Here is a 19,737-nt window from a genome sequence, read left to right as displayed (position 1 = left end):
CAAAAAATAAAAGTGAATAAAAATGGGAGCTCGAGGATAAAAAACATTCGAAGAAGTTGGCGCTGATGTAGTTTGACAGTGGGCAGTACAGTAGGATTTAAGACTAGACAGGATGTGGATGGGTTACGTGTGTTCAGAAATTGTTTAAACACGGTTTTAACTTATTTGAGTTAACTATCGATAAGGTAGTAATTTGTCAATATTCAGATCTTAATAACGCAAATTTATGCACTCGGCTGCTGTCAGTTACAATCATAAAACTAATATTACGATGATGATTAATAATACACCGACTTTAATATTCAACTGATATAGCATTATTAAAAACTCGGTAATCAACAGATTTTTAAATGTAATGTAATCTTTAATAGTAGAACGAGCTCTAATATAATATGAGTTCTGATATTTAAAATCATTTTTCATTTGACATAATGTATAAAAGAACGTAAGGTAACAATGGATTTAATGATACGTGAAAATAATTTGATAGCGAACGTTCTAAAGTTACTCGAATGATCATCGTGTTTTACTTCAATATATCGACGACGTCAGATTTCCTAATAAATAAAAATTTGATTTTTTAATTAATAATTGATAGGTTCAAGCAGAAAATGACAGAGAGTTTGATAAATGAATGGTTGGCAGATTGTGGAGATATATCACCTTCTAAACTTCATACTTTTGCTACTACGTTATCTCAAGACAATGAAATAGTTAGAGCACTTTATGTACTGCTCGAAGAGCGCAGTAAATATAGCCAGGTATTTTCATAATCTTCAGTTAAAAATCAGTGTATTTTTTATTCTTGATCTTTTAATATCATTTTATTCAATGAAATCTAATCTATGTCTATCCTATTTGTTCTTTATTTCAGCTTGTAGATACAGTTTGTAATCAACTATTTGACTTCTATCGTTCTCAAGAGATAGAACTCAGAAGATTTACTTTGCAATTTCTACCTACGCTAATATTTATTTATCTAAACTCTGCTGCCCATGGTGATATTAAGGTATTAATATATGTTATTAAATTCATATCTTTAATTATTATTTCCAACATACCAAGTGTAGAATGATCAGTGCTACTATTTTTTTTTTTACATGATCAAAGTACAGAAATAAGATGTAAGAAAATGTTACATAATATAGATCAGGTATAATTTGTATTCTAAAGATGCATAGAACATGACATATGACTTGCTTAATTGCAGCATTTCGAACTTGTATGAGAATAAATATTCATTATCGCAAAGCTAGAGCTATTATTAATGATTACGAGTAAAATATGCTTGTTTAGAAAATGATATATTTCTATTTCAATTTCAGTTTTTTTTTTTGATTGATAAAAATAATATTTTAATGACATATATGTATATAATTAATTAAATAATTAATAGTTATAGTATAATTAATTAATTGCGTAAAAACATATGTAACTAAGATTATTATTAGTATACAAACATAGATATATTAAAGTTTTCTAATTGTTCTGTTTCTATTGTCTTTCCTAACTATTTTACATAATGTTTTAACTATTTTAATCTCATAAATAATTTGTTGCTATATTTAATAGAATTGCCGCACAGTTGAAACTCTTCTAATTGGGTTATATAATCTTGAGGTAGTGGATAAATCTGGACAACAAAAGGCAGTTTCTTTTCGATTACCATCTCTTGCTATGCTATCCATATATCATGAGGTATACAAATTTTTTATTTTTTAAAAATATGTTATACAGTAATGTCTGAATAACATTATTATTAATAGAAAAAATAAGATGGAATATAGTTATTGCATTACAAATAAATTTATAGATACATTAATGGTAATTTAATATATGAAAAGTATATAGTAATATATCAAAATGTATGTACTTATATATAAATTTTATGTTGAGTAGCCAGCCAGCTTGACACCGGCTTCCTTAACCGAAAGTGCGGTGCGTCGTTTCGAAGAATGCAATACAAAACTTGTTAGTTGGGGTCCTTTACGTCAAGTAGAAACTCTGAATGCTCAAAATAGATTAAAAGTGATGACTGCTCTACTTTTTATTTATAACCAACAACTGGGCTATATAAATAAGTTTGCTTTGGAGCAATTGTGCAAAGTTGCAACAAAGTAAGCTTGATTAATAAGATTCTAAATCTAAAGTAACTATCAGCTTGAGTATTATTTAATTGGAGCTGTTATAAAAGTGTAACTATTAAGTAACTAATCACTAATTGTATGTTGCCACAGGCTTGTCACTCAAGGTTTCACAAAACCAGGACATCATCAACGATCTTCGTATGGCAGTGAATCTAGCTTTGTTCCAAGACTTCTGCCTCGTATACCTGTTTCGACTCAATTTCTTCTTGAATTTCTACATGCAGTATATTTCGCAATGTATATATGCCATCTATTATACAATTAAAACTTTTTTATTATTTAACGTGAGAACACGTTAAATAATTAATAATAACACGTTAATTAATTAGTAACTATTAAGCAATTTATTATCATTAGGTACAATGATTGTTGGTATGTTGCGAATCAAGCTGTGGAGGATATACATAACAGAGCATGTTATGAAATGTATCCTGATGTAATGTTGGTTACAAATGCCATACGAAATTCTGCCAATTCTGGACCATCTGGTAAATATTTGGTTTTTATAAGAAAATATTGTGTTTTTGATATTTTCATTAATATATATGTAATTTTAGGTCAATCAAGTGATGGATCTATTGGTATCTGCGTTGCATTGTCCTCTGTAACTGCAACTCCAACAATATCGAAATCTATGATTACAAATGCCTCTTTTCGCACTAAAAAATTACCAGGTATGTCTTTAAAATTGATATTTCTTTTTTCATACTTTGTATGGTAAACTTAATTATTTAGAAGTCTAGAAATACAATTTTTTTGCTTTGTATTGCTTTGTACTATAAAACAAAAAGAAAACAAAAAACATAACAATACTATAAACATGATGCGTTACACAAAAGAATGATTATAATTTCCAAGTAATAACATTTTACGCAAATATTTATTATTATACTTTAATGTACAATATATCATCAATTATTTATACATCATTGTAAATTAATATCTTTTCTGTTATTTCTTTCTACAACGAAATCTCTTAAACGAAAATTTTCGTTTTTTTTCCGTATTTCTATTTTATTTAAAAAATATTGAATGATTGAAAATATGTTGCACTTTAATTAACAAATAAGGGAAGTACAATCACGGTAGTTGCAAATATAATATATTTATTATATATCATACAAACATTAATATTAACATGATCATGTAAACATTACTATATAACAAATATAAATGTAAATATTATTAAAATTAGAAACGTAAATATTTGTAAATATAGATACAATACAATGCAGAGGTAGAGGTGCATGACCGTTTCTGAAGAATTCGATATTAAATGTGTTCAGTATAACATAACATTGAATAAGTTAATAATTTTTTCTTGCTGTGCTACTACGTTGAGAAGTAATTTTCGTTTACACAAAATAAATTTTATCAAATACACAATTATTATGAATCTCTGATCATACGTAATTAAACTTATAAAAATATATCTATTATATATAAACAAGTAAATTCAATGAATGTGCATTTGTTACACACATGTGTCATTAGATGATCTGGATGAAAAATTGTTTGCGGATGAGTTACACAGTACTGAAGTTGAGAAGCATCAACAACCAACAACGTCTGGAAGTAATAAACGCCGTAATTGGCTTTGGAAGCATGCTTTTTCCAATTCTCTCGATGAGGATGATATTGGCAAAATTCATTCTTCCACCTCTCTGGAAAGTTCCAGACGAGGAAGCACATGCAGCAATCAAAACTCACCAAACAGATCACCTTTTAAAAAGAGCAAAGACCAGCGAAAAATTGCTGGAGATAGTATTGAAGATGGTATAAAACAAAGACAATGGAAAGACACTGCAGAAATATACGATTCGGTTTATAATGAAAATAAATTAAATGCCAGTACACATTTATATAGTGTATTAGAAGAACAAGCTTTAGGAGAGGCTGTACAAGATTCGTCGGAAAGTTTGTATACAGGAAGCAATACAACAGGCACTTTTTCTACTACCATTGCATTATCAACAAATATATGGTATTAAATGTAAAGTTGCTGCAATCTAGGATCACTTAATCTTGCCAAAGTTGTTCACCAATCACGCGATTACAGTACTTAATTTAATATGAGCACTAATCTCACCTCTATGATCAATAACTATATACAATCGTTATAGATTATGACTATTTCAAAAATATTATCCACCACCAGTGATGGGAATACATAGCACATGCTATACCAAAAAAATGCATGCAGATGCAATATATATTTAGTTTAATACACCTAACCCGTTTTATATAGTTTGAGATACACAGAATTCAGTTATATATTTTTCTTTTCAGATGCTTATTTGCTCACAAATTTGCTTAAATCTCATATTTCTATATTAAATATCTCATATGTATAATGCTTTAAAATACAATTTTATTAAGTACATTATGTAAAAGTTTGGATGATGTATAAAATCTTGATTAGTTTAAATTGAAATATCTTTTATATACACAAATAGTTAAATTTATATTTAGTGTACTAAAAATCTTACGTGAAATTATTTGCTTTTCTTCTGCAGATGATATACCTATTCAAGTTGTAAAGGAAGATTCCAGTGGAGAAGGCAAAGGTAATTTGGTCTCGATCACAGAAGAGCAAGAATCAATGGAACCGAATCGTACTGGTTCGATGCGACAAACAAAGGATCAAAAAGCTTCATCAAAAATGACTAATTTTCCAGTACTTGGAAAAAAACCTAAAGAAAGAGATGGAAAAGTAACAAAGAATCCTCATAATACAATATCCGATAAGGAAAAGAGACTCGGATCACAAAATACATCAAAAGAGAATATCAAAGGAAGTAGTTCAATGTTAAATAGTGAACAATCAGAAGTTGATATAAATATTAATGGCTGTATGAACAGAAAGAAGAATAATAGTGTGGAAAATAATTCATTTGGAACTGAAAGTGTTACTTTAATGGATGGAGAACGACTTGGATTAAGTGGGGATACTGGAGACAACAACATTAATATAGAAACTTCTATCAACTTAAGGGCGCATAACGAATCAGAATCACTGACTTCTTCAATTCAGGTTAGCTCTGTTTGAACAAGATAAAAACAATCTAGAACAAAAAGTCAACAGAGAGAGTAGTGGGCTAAACTAGACATTTTCAACTGTCCTTGTATATAGAAATACCATATTAATAATTTGTATATGCTACTAGAAACAATTTCTTTATTAGTATTAATACAACAATTAATTAAATATTTGTGAGAATATAAGAAATTTAGATAAATACAGTACTACAAATTGTAAAATGCACAAGTTCAAATAGATTTCTTGTTAGAAGAAAACAGCCCACTACTTCATTGATCTCTACAATTAGTTTAAAAATGGCGAAGGGAACAATGAAATTAATATTGTATTTTTCCTTTTTTTTTTTTCCTTTTTTTTTGGGATTACAAATAAAACTTATAAACTCTATCATTATAACATACATATAATTTGTTTTCTATATACATGTTCTATTTGCTTCATGCTTTTTAATGTTTTCTCATTTCTTTACTTAATTTATATGACATATGTTGATTTTTCAATAGTACACTGAAAATCAAACATCTATAGAATAAGTTATTTTAATGTGCAGTAATATTAATTGAAAGCAAAATTTATATTTTAATAAAAAAAATCTGTACTTTTGTGTTGTTCTTTGATAATTAGCAATAGTAAAAAAAAATAAATATTTATGTAAGCAGTATATAATGATTTATACACAAATTATAATTAGAACATTATTGAGAATTAATCACTCAGAATATTATTGCATTTTATATTAATTATTATTGGTTAAGTTATACATTTTTTTCATTAAATATATTAGATAAATTGTTATGAGGTAATTTTTAAGATTCCATTTTTCTAAGGGAAATCAATTTTATTTAAATTATATTTAGTTCAGAATGGATTGTAGTACTTATTAATATGATCATATAATTTAAATTTATTATTTTTTGCTTTCTCTTTTTTTTTAATTGTGCCATTTTTATACATATGTATTAAAGTATCTACTCTTAATAGGAAACTATCATGATAAAATCAAACGTGCTTTTCACTATCAAATGTTAATATTATAATATTCAAAGCAAATTAACATATCATAAGTTATTAATGATTTATTTCTACTTCACTGCTTCTTATTATTTGTTCTTGATTGCTTTAAACTTACTATATTCATTGATTCAAGACAATACGAAGCTAACATAAGATTTAATATTGATTAAATAATTGAACAAACGGATAACAAATGTAACAAAATTTGAGTTTTTCGTATATACATAGCATTACTGCAGTAGAATTCTGTATGATCTTAATTTTTTAGACTATGGTGTATTTTGGCTTTGTAACGTCGTTACTACTGTATTTGTAAAAATGAATAATTTTTATTTCATTACTTATAGTAGTTCTTTTTTTCATCAAAAAAGAGAGAGAGAAAGAGAGAGAGAGAGAGAGAGAGAGAGAGAGAGAGAGAGAGAGAGAGAGAGAGAGAAAGAGAGAGAGAAAAGAAAAGAAAAGAAGAAAAAAGAAAACTAAAGAAATAAGTACTTTAACTCTTTAAGTGTTGTACGTATGTATACAGGAAATGTTTTCATTAAATCCTATAACAGATATAACACTTAAAGGGTTTTAATTTGGGCTTAGAACTTTCGCCCCTATAAGACTGTATGCTGCATTATGTTATTAATAATAATGAAAATGTATTATCATATGAAAATATATTGTTGTTAATGAATTATAGTATATTTACTATGAAATAATTTGACTTATAATCAGAAAAAACAGTTAGATATGAAGTTTTACAGTCGACGAATATTTTTAAAATTCGGAAAAAATAGATAATAAAATATAAATTAAAATAATCAATTATCTGCTTGACTTGACAAGAAGTTGGCAATATTACATGGAAGTTATATTCTGCCCTATGACCACATCCTATCTATTGGTCAAAGGATGTTATATGACCAGATAAGAATTAAAGCGAAAAAAAAAATGAAAAAAAAATGAAAGAATTCCACTTATTATGAATAGCTAATTTTTTGCTGTAAAAATACTTCGAATAAAATACAATGCTAAAGTTATAAAACAAGGTAATATATTCCATTGTCATCATTTATAAAAACTAGAACCGAATTAAATATTTCGTAGTATTTTTTACATAAATAATTTTTCTACTTAATTTATGTAATATATTCTTTCTTTTTTTGCATTTGAAATATGTACAAAATATCCTACATGAAATAAATATACAAAAATGTATGGATATGTACACATGAATAAATGTAGATAAATATATGTAAATATTATTGGAAAAATTGGCAAGCCACTATTTTTTCATTTACTTTTACATGTATTTGAGAAACTACATAATTTTATATTACTAAGAGAAACAAGACAGAAACTATTTCATCTTGTACATGTTAAGAGGACAGTCAAAAGATTTTACCTTATATATTAACTTTAATATATACTAGCAATAAATACTTTAACAACTCATTGTAATGCTTAGGAATTTGGAAACTATAAGATATTCAAGGAAAACTATCGATTATAAATTTGAAAAGATATATATTTCTATGATTCATAAATGTATCTATGTCAAAGCCTAATTAATATTCATAAAGATATCAAATTTACATTATATCACATATATAGTTATATTTTGTTTGGACAAATAAGAAATAATATCTGAGTTTTCCATATCACTGCCATTTGAAATAGTTTAGAAACATTGATCATCCAGTCTTTGTTTTACTTCCTTATTTTGATGTGCTATATGATATTTAATGTTTGCACTACGCTTCATGTAATAATGTTATTTACGACGAAATGAACTAATTTTTTAAGAATTGAGCTGAACTTAAATATCGTAAAGCTGTTGGTGATAACGTATTATTGCAATACAAATTGTGTTAACGGAATCAAGGAAAAATGGTAGAAGCTGTATGTAAAAAACATCCTAAAATTATAATTATACATATAAGATGTTTGTCAAACTTGTATAAACAATCGTTTATGGAGAGAATTAATTCATTTTATAATATATACTCTACAATGATATTACCAAAACAATTCATTTTTCATGAAAGTCTTTAATAATACAAATACTTCTTGTATAATATACTTTCTTGTACTTAAATATATTAAATACATTATATGAAAAAAATGTATTTGCATGTGACAAATAATTTGTACATAATTAATAGTCATGTTGAAAAATCTAGCACTGGATACAGCAATATATATGCACTTATTAAATATTATATATATAAAGTATAGTTAATAACTCTTATTGACATACGAGTACAAACAGAGTTATTGAAGAAAATGATGATTCATATATAAATGTTCACTCATGTTATTATTATATAATTTTCTTTGTTAACAATAATAATACAAGTGTAAATGTTAATATGTATACACAATTGTATATAATATACATAATAACTCACATAATGTTAATGGTATTTAAATTCTATGTAAATAATTTATTCAGAAATATTGTAACGCTTCGCTTAAACTAATTTCTTTCTCCAAGTTTTATCACAAGATAAAATTCACATTATAAAAACTGCGACAGGAGAAGGAAAGAAAGAAAACGAACGAAGAAATCAACACTCAGCTCCCTTATGTTTCTTCATTAGATTATTAGAGGCAATTATTCCCTCTTTTATTATTATTTGTTATATACATGCTTTTTGCTTTGCTTAGTTTAAATTATTGATGACTTCTATTACTGTCTTTCTATTATATTGTTTTTCTTATTCTTTGACATTTTCTAATTTTAGTAATTGCCTGGAATCATTTAACTTTTGTGGAAATTTATTTATTATCTTATTTATTTTATTCTACTATTAAATTAAAGTTATATATTTTAGCGAGCCGTTACAATATATACAAACACACAAAAATATACAATCATTATCTACTCACATATTAACCAATTTCTTTCTTTAGGAATATTATACATATATACACACATATTAGAATTTATGTAATTTTGTTCTTTACTATAATGTAATTTATTTATGAAAATGTTACACTGTTATTTTGTTGTTTAACCACTCTATTAAAACTAAAAATAAAAATTAATAACATAAATTTATATTTTTTTAAAACTCTATTTTCGAATGTTTTAAAAACTATTCTATGTTATTATGTGATTCCTCCCAAGCTCTGTTGAAATATTTTTGTAAATTGATTTCCTGTTACAATACAATGATATGCTTTTTAAAATATTACACATTACAAATAAATAAATTAATTGATTATATTTTCCTGAAATTTATTCGAATTAAGGAAAAAGATGATTATATATACTTACATTTCGAATTTCATTATTATAAAGCTCTTGACAATTTTTAATGAAAGCAGATGTTTCTCCTTCTATTTTTTTAATGAGATCTTTAATTTTATTTTTATCCATGCATGACTCATTATATAACACTTTATTTTCTTCCAATTTCACTACTGCCAACTTTTTATTACTATAAAAAATGTTTATAATTATAAAACATTTCATATAAATATATTGCATTTAATATCTTTAAGTACCTTAATAATTGTGCATGTAATTCACGAACTGTAGTTAATCTTTCTTTGGTTTGGGCGTGAATCTCATCGATCGTAGATCCTTGATGATCTTCTTGCATTTTGTGTTTTTTAATTAATTCAGTAATATCATTTTTCATTGTATCAACTTGCTTTTTGATATTTTCTCCTTGAATATTTGTTTTCCTATAAATCATATAATATAATGGATAAATTCATACATTTATTAATGCAGAATGAAATAAATATGCTCCATAAAACTTAAAGATACAAAACATACTTTAAATGTTCATATATATCCCTTATTTCTGAGAACTTCTCGTATTGTTTCTGTACAAAAGATAATATGTTCTCATATTTTTTAACTAACTCGTTTTTAGCTAAAAATGTGTCTTGCATCTTTTCTCGCTCTTCAATCTTTGCTTTATTCTGTTCTTCTAAATTATACAAACGAGTTTTATATTCTTCCGGAGAGTTCACTACCTCTAATTTTAATTCTGCTATTGTTTTATCAACCTAAAAATTGTATAAACATTTACTTTTTATCAGAATATAATATTGTAAAATTATTTAATCTTGAAGAAATTTATAAGTAATAAAAGTTTAATGATATAAACGGTAATATAAATCCATGATATATACCCTTTGAGCTTCAAGTTTGTGAGCATTATAATCTTCTACTACTTTTTGTCTCTTCTCTTCTATAACAATCATCTCTTCCTGTAGTTCAAGTTTTCTTGTTTCATTGTCTTCAATAAGTGATTGCATTTTTTGAATTTCCATTTCATACTAAAATATTTGTTAAATTTTTAATATTACAAGTATATTTAAAAGTCTCATTTTATAACTTTTATATATACATATAATTTATTTATGTTTATATAAATTTAAAAATAATAATACCTTTTCTTTTAAAGATAATTGCTTGGAAATGTTCATTGCTTTTTCATTTTTTACTGTTAATATATTTCTTTTCCTTTCTTGTAATTCTTCTAACTTTTTAGCTTTGCTATGAATTTCTTTTATAATGTCTTCCATATCCGATTCTTTATTAGTTGCATAGAGTATAAAATTTGCTAAATATCTTGCAAATTTACGTATTCTTTTAGAGCCTACTTATAGAAATTACTTTCAGATGAACGATACAAAATAATAGAAAGATTTTGTTTCAATAATAATTATATTTATAATACTTACCGCAATTAGTAATATCACTTATACAAAAGTCTTTTATAAATATTCGGTCACATATTTGTCTCATTATTACATGTAGATTAATAATGCTTACAATGTCAGTATCTTCTACACACGACATAGCTACTTGCTGCTCAAAAGTGGGCTATAAAAGTAATAATATGAAAAATAAAATATGTATAGAAAAATTAATCCATATATAATATCTTATCTTGATTTTGACTTGATATAATATTTGAACAATGAATTTACCTTGTTAATTGAATTAACATCGATCTTAAACCATGTTAAAAATGTTACGATTAAATTTATAACAAAATCCTCTGTTGGATTTTTGAGATCGTGTATAGTCGATGGAAGATTAGTGTCGAGCAACAGACTTTGAAGTTTTTCCACGTCAGAATCCATAATTTTTTAGATTGATAGATTACAAATAATACATATATTGCTATAAAACATATACGCACGCCATAAATATAAATACTCTGTGCAATTCAAATTTAAACTTTCAATGATACTAACGACTTCAGACTGCTTTGCAAAGTTGATCAAATTCAAATTGTGTTCCTAAGTATGATTTCCACGAACCACGTTTCTATTTCCCTAAATTTCATTCGCAAAAAGGCGTTGATGCCTTTCATCCAATGAGAGTTATATGAGAAGAAATCTAACCAATAGAATGACTTTACAGGAATACAGTAACCAATTATAATTAATTTTATAAAAACTTGAAAATATGAGCGTATCAATAACGTATAATATATAGTAAAAATTGTTAGAATTAAAAATTTTATTAATTTCATGTTTTATACAATAATTGAATTTCTTAAGGAAATTTTTAATTTTTATTATTAATAGTAATGTTTGAAATAATTTGTTTCGACAAATAACCTATATATGTCATGGTCATTAATCGAGCTTTGGTAACCTTCTTATTTCCCTTCAAATATGTACAGTACTGCAGTATTAGATCAGAGCAAGAATTTCTAAATCTCAAAGATACGAAGCATTAGATAATTTAAAAAAAGAATCCAATAAATTCATTCTTTACGTTTACATATGGAAGTTGAGATATTATTATCGAAATTGATACCATTGTACGATTTTATTACACATTGACTGTCAAATCTGGTGGAAACATTTTCGCGTTGCGATTAAATTGACGACATATTTTTTATCTCAACCTTCGAGTATAAATCCAAAGAAAATGGCTGGAATTTGCCGATTAGGCACTTTGCATACTCTAAAAAATGGTATGAATTTGTTAAGATTGCAAAAAATAACATGTCGTGCGATAACTACATCACCAAAAAAGGACGATAGTACTAATATAATTGAATCACCTGAAAAGAAGAAACCTTGGGTTAACTATGGTTTTGATGAAACAAATGAGTTAGATGATCGACGTAAAATGCACGAATTATTTTTCATGGGCATTACAATTGGTATGATATTGACTGGATATGTACTGATGTATAAACCTGATTTGCGAACAATGGCTACTTGGGCACAACGTGAAGCATATTTACAACTTCGGTACAGAGAAGAACATGGCCTTCCACCCATCGATATGAATTTAATAGATCCTGCTAAAATTGTTCTTCCTACCGATGAAGAACTAGGTGATACAGAAATAATTATTTAAAAATATATAGTGCTACTCTGTGTAATATCTATTAATGTAGTTATATCAAATAATGAATATCAACAAACTACAGTTTTTGTTCTATTCAATGATATTTGTAATAGGCTATGTAAAAACATATAATAAAAATTGTTTTTATAAGTTAGATTAGAATTATTATCATAAATTAGAATTATAAGATATCCTTGATATAGATAAAAATATAAATTATTGTTTTAAATCATGTTACATTATATATTTATTAATCAAACTTGCCGATTAATTTTTATCATCAACTGATAAAAGTAACTATAATTTCTAATATGTAAAAATATTGATATTACATGCTTTATCAATTTATGAAAATTGTATTTATTTATAAAGCAACAAGCGGGTGTTTAGACTATTAAAGAGATAGAGATAGAGAGAGAATATATTTTTATAAATAAAAATTTATAGCTATCTTCTGTGTGAAATACTTTTATGTGATTCATTTCTTTAATTTATTTAAACACATTCCTTAAAAATCTCGTTAAGCTAATGTTTATGTACAATATTACATATCTCATATGTATTATGTTGCGACATTTGAGATACATAATAATCATTATCAAAGATATAATCTTTGTCACATCAATGATCTATATTCGCGTACAAAATAGGTAATGCAATGATTCAAAATTGCGTAATATGTTCTATTTTATTTTACCTACATATAGAATATTTTATCAAAGGGCAGAAAAATTGCATTTGAAGCATCAGAAATAACTGTTACTGTGTCGTTACCGATGTGGGTGAAGATGGGGTGGTGGTAGTAGGTACTTGATTTTTATGAAGAACAGAAGAATAGAAAGAAGGATTTTGTGGGAGAGTTGCATTAACAGTAATTGGTGGCATTCCAGGTAATGAAATAGGTGTTGTCACAAGTTGGGATTGAGGCACATTGAAAGGTAATGACGAAGCAGTAGTTTGAACACCCGGTAAATTACAACTCCCCATTGTAACCACATGAGATGTAGTTGTTAATCCTACTGGAATATTTTCTTCCATAGAAAATGATGAAATAGGTGGACTGGTTGGCATACCAGGAATGTTAGGACTATCTTTATAATTGGTAATTTCAGCACCTGAATAATTATAGATATAAATTATTTTCAAGTCTAGTAATATTAAAAATAATATTTACTTACTAGGTGAAGTAGTAATAATTGGTTGATTAGAAGAAAGATCACTTATTGAATTAGTTGTAGTAGCTCCAGCATCAACAGGATTTATTTGTGATAAATTAGGATGCAATGTTGCTTGCGACGTAACTACAGTTTCATTTTTACTAGTATTGTCAATATTTGTAATATAATTTGATGGAATTGAAAATCCAGGTGGTATGTTTGTAACTGTAGCACTCGGGTTTGTTTGCACTTGAGTGTGAGTAGGTGTTACATTACACTGAAAAAGACAAAAAAATATTATACGATCTTTAAAAAATGAAAATCTTTAATAAAATTGATAAAATTAATAAAAGAAATTCTGGAAAAGAGTATTTGATACCATGTACGATGAATTACGTGGTTTGTTTTCTAGAATATTTCTGATAGGTATTCTATGCAAATATCCATATCCAATTCCACATCCTAAACTGCAATAATAAAATATGTATTGATATTTGAATCTTTGTAACGCTTATGCAAATTTCTAATTTTTATCTTCATGATATATAAATTTCTCTTTCAAAGTACCTTCCTTGACCCCCCCATGTATTATTCGGTGTAATAGTAACTTCTCTACAAGAATCATCCTTCATATTGTATACGTATAATTTCAAAGGTCGAGATTCATGAGCCTCTATCAGAGTAAATAAATCTTCGCTTTCGTGTAGAACAGAATCAGCTCCAATAATGTAATCTGTAAAGGGATGTAAACCAGCTAGTTCTGCGGGAGAAGAAGGATGTACTTCCTGAGAACAAAACAGATATTATCTCAATATAAAAGATATTTTATATCATTAAATCAATTTATACTTACAAGTACGTGCCAAACATTTTCATTGGCCCCTTCAAATGAGCAAAACCGTACGCTAACACCAAGGGATCCTTGTCCACCCCATGTCATATTAGGTACAATAACAGTTTGACGTACAGATTGTGTTTTACTACTGTATACAGTAATAATTACTTCTTTATCTACATTAGCTTTAAGAAGATCCTTTAAAATATGATTATCCTGATCCTAATGGAAAAGTAGATGATATTAAAATAAAATTATGAAAAGAAGAGAAAAGTCTATTGAAAGCTCATTTGATATGTTCGTAAAAATTTTGTATATAACGTAAGTTTGAAAAATAATCGTACCAAGCGAGTATTTCCAATGGAGACAATAAAATCGAAAAATGCTTCCAAACCAGCTTTTTGTCCAGGAGAGTCATCCTGAACCTAATGATATTACATATTTTAATTGACAGTAGAGTTGTAAATATTTTTATATATTCACATGTTATTTACTTTGTGTCAACTTAATTCGGTAAAATCAACATCATTTAAAAAAATAAAAAAATCATTTTAAATTAGAAATTTAATCGAATAACGCGTGGAAGGTTAAAAATTTATTTTCAGATTTTATCTTACTCTTAATACGTGATAACCTTCTGTACCACCTCCAGGTATTTCCACGCTATGAGAAGATCCCATTTCTTATAAAAGATTTTCCCAAGTCACTTCGTTTCGAGCGAGAAAAAACATGAAAACAATTATTAGTTGTAATGTTTTCCAATAATACTAAAATAATAAAAATACGTGGCACGAGATCGTAAGAAACTTTATGCTGACGTTAACAACTTATAAACTTCAAAGTAAACGAGACATCTATCGAGATCACTTTTAATTATTTAATGAAAATTTACCTCTCGTAATTTTTATCGTACCGATAGAACAAAGAATTTTTTTGCGTTCTTTATGAACATTATTGCTATCTTCTCGTTAGTCTTCTTATTCTATCATGTGGTTTTATTTAACTATAATTATAATTGGCCACAATTTGGACAGATTTATGCTATAGAATCTTCTGTTTCAATGGATATTAAAGTGTAATGTTTCCTAACCTGTTTTACATCTATTATGGTTTATATTTGAAATTTTTCTATTTCGAAAAAGCTGAGTTCATTAAATTTCAAGATATAATAAAAAATATTTCTTTTTATGGCAATCGAAACAACTGAAAAGTAAACAATATGATTAAATCAGTAATTCTTGAATAAATTTCAATGCGAGAAACAAAATTTTTAAATAGTTCTAACGCTAGGAACTTTCTTGTTAGTGATAATTGGAATCATCGATTTAAATGATCAAGTATTAATCATATAATATCTAGCATTACATTAACATTAGATCGACATCTTTTTAGAAATGATCGATTTGTAAAATGTAACAGAATGAAACATGTTTTGGCGGGAATATTTTACTTATAAATTCGTAAGAAACAATCTGAAGTTTGATATAGAAACTACCCTGACTTGAAATTTCTGTATTCGATATTATTAAATCGATTGTGCGTTCACGGAACGTCAAGATATAAAGCTTGAGAGATTTACAATTCTTAATAATGGTCGCGTAAAGTGCCGGTGCTTTACGTAAAAGTTCGTTTTATCGTTATATGTGGTATTACAACATGGCGTGGATTCCGTTAGAATCAAATCCCGAGGTAATGAATTATTTTATACATCTGACATTTGCATATATAGGAAAAAAAAAACATTAATACTTCTTTTGTTTATTTCAGGTTATGACAAAGGTAAGATAAAAACTTTATCATTTCGTTAAGTTCATTATATGATAATCGTACGTTAGCAGAATTCAAAATAATCATTAAGAAATAATAAATATACATGTCTGTTTGAAAGTAAAATTATTGTGAACTCGAAAGTATTTCTCGCTGATGAAGCTTGAAAGGGCTTAAGAGTCGCTATCTGAAATCATGGTTCAATTATTAGAGAGCAATCGCGTTCCCAAATACATGGATATAACGTAATATTACTATTGAAGAGTACTCTTAAAAATACGAATTAGTTTCGTATTCTGCGAGTAGCCATTGTGAAAGTAGCGACACAAGAGTGAATAACTTCAAAAGAAGAATATTGGAAGATTAGATCTTCGAATTAATAATAATATGTGAAGTAAATTTAATATTGTGGAATATCAAGGATATAAATTATAGAAACAAGAAGTAAATACAAAATATTATGAAAAATTGGCATATATTTCCAATGTTCGATATAAGAGATATATACAATAAAATATATGTAATTTAAGCGATCGAGTAAAGCATAATAAAATATATGAAATTAAATAAATGTATTACTTGCTATTGAAATTACAAATATAATAAGAATAGAAAAAGAAATAATAAGCACTTAAGTAGGAGTGATACTGTATTTTTTGCTTTTTTTTCATCTTATATTATAGTATAGAATAATAAGAACCCTTTAAGAACATTTTATAAGAAGCTTTTCCGTATATGTACTCCTTGTCTTATCTCATGCTTATTTCAAAACAAACTACAGAATAGACAAATATAAACAAATCTCAAATGGACACAATTCTGAGAATTTAGTCTGGTAATAAACTCTCTGCGATCACTCTAGTGCCTATTTGAGAATAAACATTCTCGCAGTTGCTTGGAAATGTATATAAAATTTGAGAGTATTCTCATGAACTATTCTAAGAAACTCTCACATGAACATCTAACATAAGAAAATGTTTCAAAGAGGAAAATATCTCCTTCTTACTAGTTTAAGTTAATCTGTATTTGATAATTTTTACAATTTTCTACGATATTGTTTTATTCACAATCATTTATTGATGTTTTAGTTCTTGCACAAATTGGGTGTTCCTGAACAATGGAACATGATTGATATTTATGGTTTAGAGCCAGATTTATTGGCAGTTGTTCCCAGACCAGTTTTGGCAGTCATTTTGCTTTATCCCGAATCAGTAAAGGTATATGTGCATCTTTAAATTGATAATATTATTTATTATCATATTAATATTATTTATTATTATAATCGCGAATGAGATATACATTAATAATTAATTACATTGATAGACTGAGGTACAAAACAAAGAAGACGAAGAAACTAAATCAAAGGATAATGGAAAGGATAGACCGGATGGCGTTTATCACATGAAACAGATTATTTCCAATGCATGTGGTACAGTCGCATTAATTCATAGCGTGGCAAATAATATGGAAGAGTAAGCACATTAATTTAAAATAGAAACTCGTGTGTTTTACGATAAAGAATATGGATGCAATATTTCACAATTATTTGTTACAGGATAAATCTTAAAGAAGGATTTTTAAAATCTTTCTTGGATGATTCAAAGGATCTTTCTTTTGCCGAACGCGGAGAGCTTTTGGTTAATGCTCAAGGTATCATCGATACGCATAAAGAATCTGCTCAAGAAGGACAAACGGAGGCAAGCTTGCGTTAATACAAAATAAAATCTTAACTATGCCATATTTTAATATTAAATTTAACGCTTGTACAGGCTCCTGAGGAGGACACTCCGGTGTACTATCATTTTGTCGCATTTGTACAAAAGAACGGAACGCTGTACGAATTAGGTGGATTATTTTATTTTTCTTAAAAGTTCAATATTTTGTTAATAACGTTAAATGCCTCGGTTTAAAGACATGACAATTTCTAGATGGTCGTAAACTTGCTCCTGTCGATCACGGACCAACTACACGAGAGACATTATTGGAAGATTCTGTCCGTGTTTGTAAAGAATACATGGCACGTGATCCAAGCGAAATGCGCTTCACCGTTGTCGCTCTTGCTGCCAGTTATTAAAGAACATTTCCTTTTCTAATATTCAAATACATATGTAAACACGCTTGATGCTAATTTATTTTCTATGATAGTTACGTAGTTCGCTTGGGCAATTTATTTGTTATATCTTTATCCTTTTTTTAGGTTTTTACATTGTATGTCCTATAATAATCAAAGAGGAACGAAATACTGATCATATACTGTAGTTATTCATTTTCATCTATCAAATCCTTTAGCTATAGTTACATTTACACATAGATGAGTGTGCGCAAGAATGACTTGATCTTAACGTTGACTATTTGACCTTGTCGAACTTTGCGTAATAACGCTTGTTTGCCAAATTTAATCTTTGAGTTTGTAACTTACTCGAAATTGAAAATAAGTCGCGCAGTCGAATTGCATTTATTCGTAAGCAACGATTACGTTAATATATTATTGTTACGTCATTGTAAATCGATTCGACGAGAAAAGATATATAAGCGATACTTTGCTAAAAAAAAAAGAAAGAAAAATTTTGGTTTATTCAAGATTCGTTTTCTTCAAATCAGTAATGAAATTTGTACCGAAGAACCGTTCGTTGATAGTTTCTACCATTTCAAAAGAATTCGAATAATCTCAAGACATTCCTTCGTTTCCCTTATTACCGGAGACCGTAGAACTTACCGGTCACTGACCAGGTAGAGCAATACGCTTGGCTATTTTAGATTCTGTTCCCAGAGTACGTATGTTGGCAGCCGCCTCTAAATAGTGACTTTAAACATACAAAATAAAATTAATTTTAAATTCTTGGAGATTCGTGTTATTAATTTTTCGTAGAGTTGTTTAAAAATAAAGTTCAATTCATCGACTCGTAATTCAAAGATTTGTTAATACGTGATACGGAAGAAGAAAATATTCTACGCACATTTTGTTACATCGGATCTATACGTCATTAAGATTACAAAAGGGATGTTGTACGACTGAATGCTTCGATAAAATTTTCCATTTGAACAAATCAATCGCGATCTTTTTATTGTCTTTTCGTACGGTGTAAATAAAATATACTTTGGACAAGAAAAGATGTTTCCTCAACGTCGTCAGAATGTTGGATCGTAAGTTTTATTCGAAGGATATCGATAAAATGAAATTGAAATGAAGTTATTTGAATGAAGCATACCATTATTACAGGAATAAAAAATTTGATCGCGATATAAACTCGAGAAGTATCATCTAGCGTGCAAATGATTCTTACGTAGAACGAACGACCTCGTTTCCATTTACGGTCTTCGATCAAGGGAAATGATCGGTCTCCATTGCCAAGATATTTTTTTCTTTTTTTCTCATTGGAAAATGATGTGCTGGCACGCTCGTTGTTTCAACGAAATGTGTCATGATGAAATTCGAAGGGATACAAAGGACG

The 19,737-nt window shown here is 27.4% G+C and overlaps 5 protein-coding genes across 10 annotated transcripts; 3 read left to right on the top strand and 2 right to left on the bottom strand.

The window, feature by feature from the left end:
• Positions 1-48: 48 nt before the first annotated feature.
• Positions 49-5,543, top strand: LOC122634016 (hyccin). 5 transcript variants are annotated; one of them, XM_043822562.1, is made up of 10 exons: positions 192-331; positions 599-761; positions 875-1,009; positions 1,573-1,698; positions 1,900-2,117; positions 2,238-2,384; positions 2,505-2,635; positions 2,705-2,821; positions 3,642-4,131; positions 4,664-4,790. In XM_043822562.1, coding segments are annotated over exons 2-10 (1,515 nt in total). In that variant the 5' UTR covers positions 192-331; positions 599-611; the 3' UTR covers positions 4,665-4,790. The 5 variants fall into 5 exon arrangements, with proteins under 5 accessions (XP_043678495.1, XP_043678493.1, XP_043678497.1 ...); XM_043822560.1 differs by lacking the exons at positions 192-331; positions 3,642-4,131 and adding an exon at positions 49-185 and having other exon boundaries at positions 4,664-5,543; XM_043822558.1 differs by lacking the exon at positions 3,642-4,131 and having other exon boundaries at positions 77-331; positions 4,664-5,543.
• Positions 5,544-9,273: 3,730 nt separating this feature from the next.
• On the bottom strand, positions 9,274-11,657 carry LOC122634069 (probable kinetochore protein nuf2). Of its 2 annotated transcripts, XM_043822642.1 has the most exons (9): positions 11,413-11,657; positions 11,143-11,338; positions 10,894-11,035; positions 10,600-10,808; positions 10,339-10,485; positions 9,977-10,212; positions 9,700-9,882; positions 9,470-9,632; positions 9,274-9,350 (listed from the first exon to the last, which is right to left on the bottom strand). In XM_043822642.1, exons 2-9 carry the CDS (start codon positions 11,296-11,298, stop codon positions 9,288-9,290), a joined length of 1,299 nt encoding a protein of 432 aa, XP_043678577.1. In that variant the 5' UTR covers positions 11,299-11,338; positions 11,413-11,657; the 3' UTR covers positions 9,274-9,287. The 2 variants fall into 2 exon arrangements, with proteins under 2 accessions (XP_043678577.1, XP_043678576.1); XM_043822641.1 differs by having other exon boundaries at positions 11,143-11,655.
• A 124-nt stretch (positions 11,658-11,781) lies between these two features.
• On the top strand, positions 11,782-12,680 carry LOC122634073 (NADH dehydrogenase [ubiquinone] 1 beta subcomplex subunit 11, mitochondrial). Its single transcript, XM_043822645.1, has one exon. The coding sequence runs from the start codon at positions 12,098-12,100 to the stop codon at positions 12,533-12,535; it is 438 nt and encodes a 145-aa protein (XP_043678580.1). The 5' UTR covers positions 11,782-12,097; the 3' UTR covers positions 12,536-12,680.
• Positions 12,681-13,195: 515 nt separating this feature from the next.
• On the bottom strand, positions 13,196-15,566 carry LOC122634070 (Golgi reassembly-stacking protein 2). Its single transcript, XM_043822643.1, has 8 exons — positions 15,411-15,566; positions 15,136-15,224; positions 14,863-14,943; positions 14,537-14,740; positions 14,251-14,468; positions 14,063-14,150; positions 13,705-13,960; positions 13,196-13,641 (listed from the first exon to the last, which is right to left on the bottom strand). Exons 2-8 carry the CDS (start codon positions 15,196-15,198, stop codon positions 13,286-13,288), a joined length of 1,266 nt encoding a protein of 421 aa, XP_043678578.1. The 5' UTR covers positions 15,199-15,224; positions 15,411-15,566; the 3' UTR covers positions 13,196-13,285.
• Positions 15,567-15,924: 358 nt separating this feature from the next.
• LOC122634072 (ubiquitin carboxyl-terminal hydrolase isozyme L3) lies at positions 15,925-18,536 on the top strand. The gene is made up of 7 exons (XM_043822644.1): positions 15,925-16,207; positions 16,286-16,297; positions 17,374-17,502; positions 17,609-17,757; positions 17,841-17,982; positions 18,055-18,130; positions 18,214-18,536. Exons 1-7 carry the CDS (start codon positions 16,160-16,162, stop codon positions 18,357-18,359), a joined length of 702 nt encoding a protein of 233 aa, XP_043678579.1. The 5' UTR covers positions 15,925-16,159; the 3' UTR covers positions 18,360-18,536.
• The last annotated feature ends 1,201 nt before the right edge of the window (positions 18,537-19,737 follow it).

This window comes from Vespula pensylvanica, chromosome 14, assembly GCF_014466175.1.
Source record: "Vespula pensylvanica isolate Volc-1 chromosome 14, ASM1446617v1, whole genome shotgun sequence".
Lineage (NCBI taxonomy): Eukaryota > Metazoa > Arthropoda > Insecta > Hymenoptera > Vespidae > Vespula > Vespula pensylvanica.
Note: the sequence above shows the minus strand (reverse complement) of the source record. Positions and strands in the feature narration are given on the sequence as shown.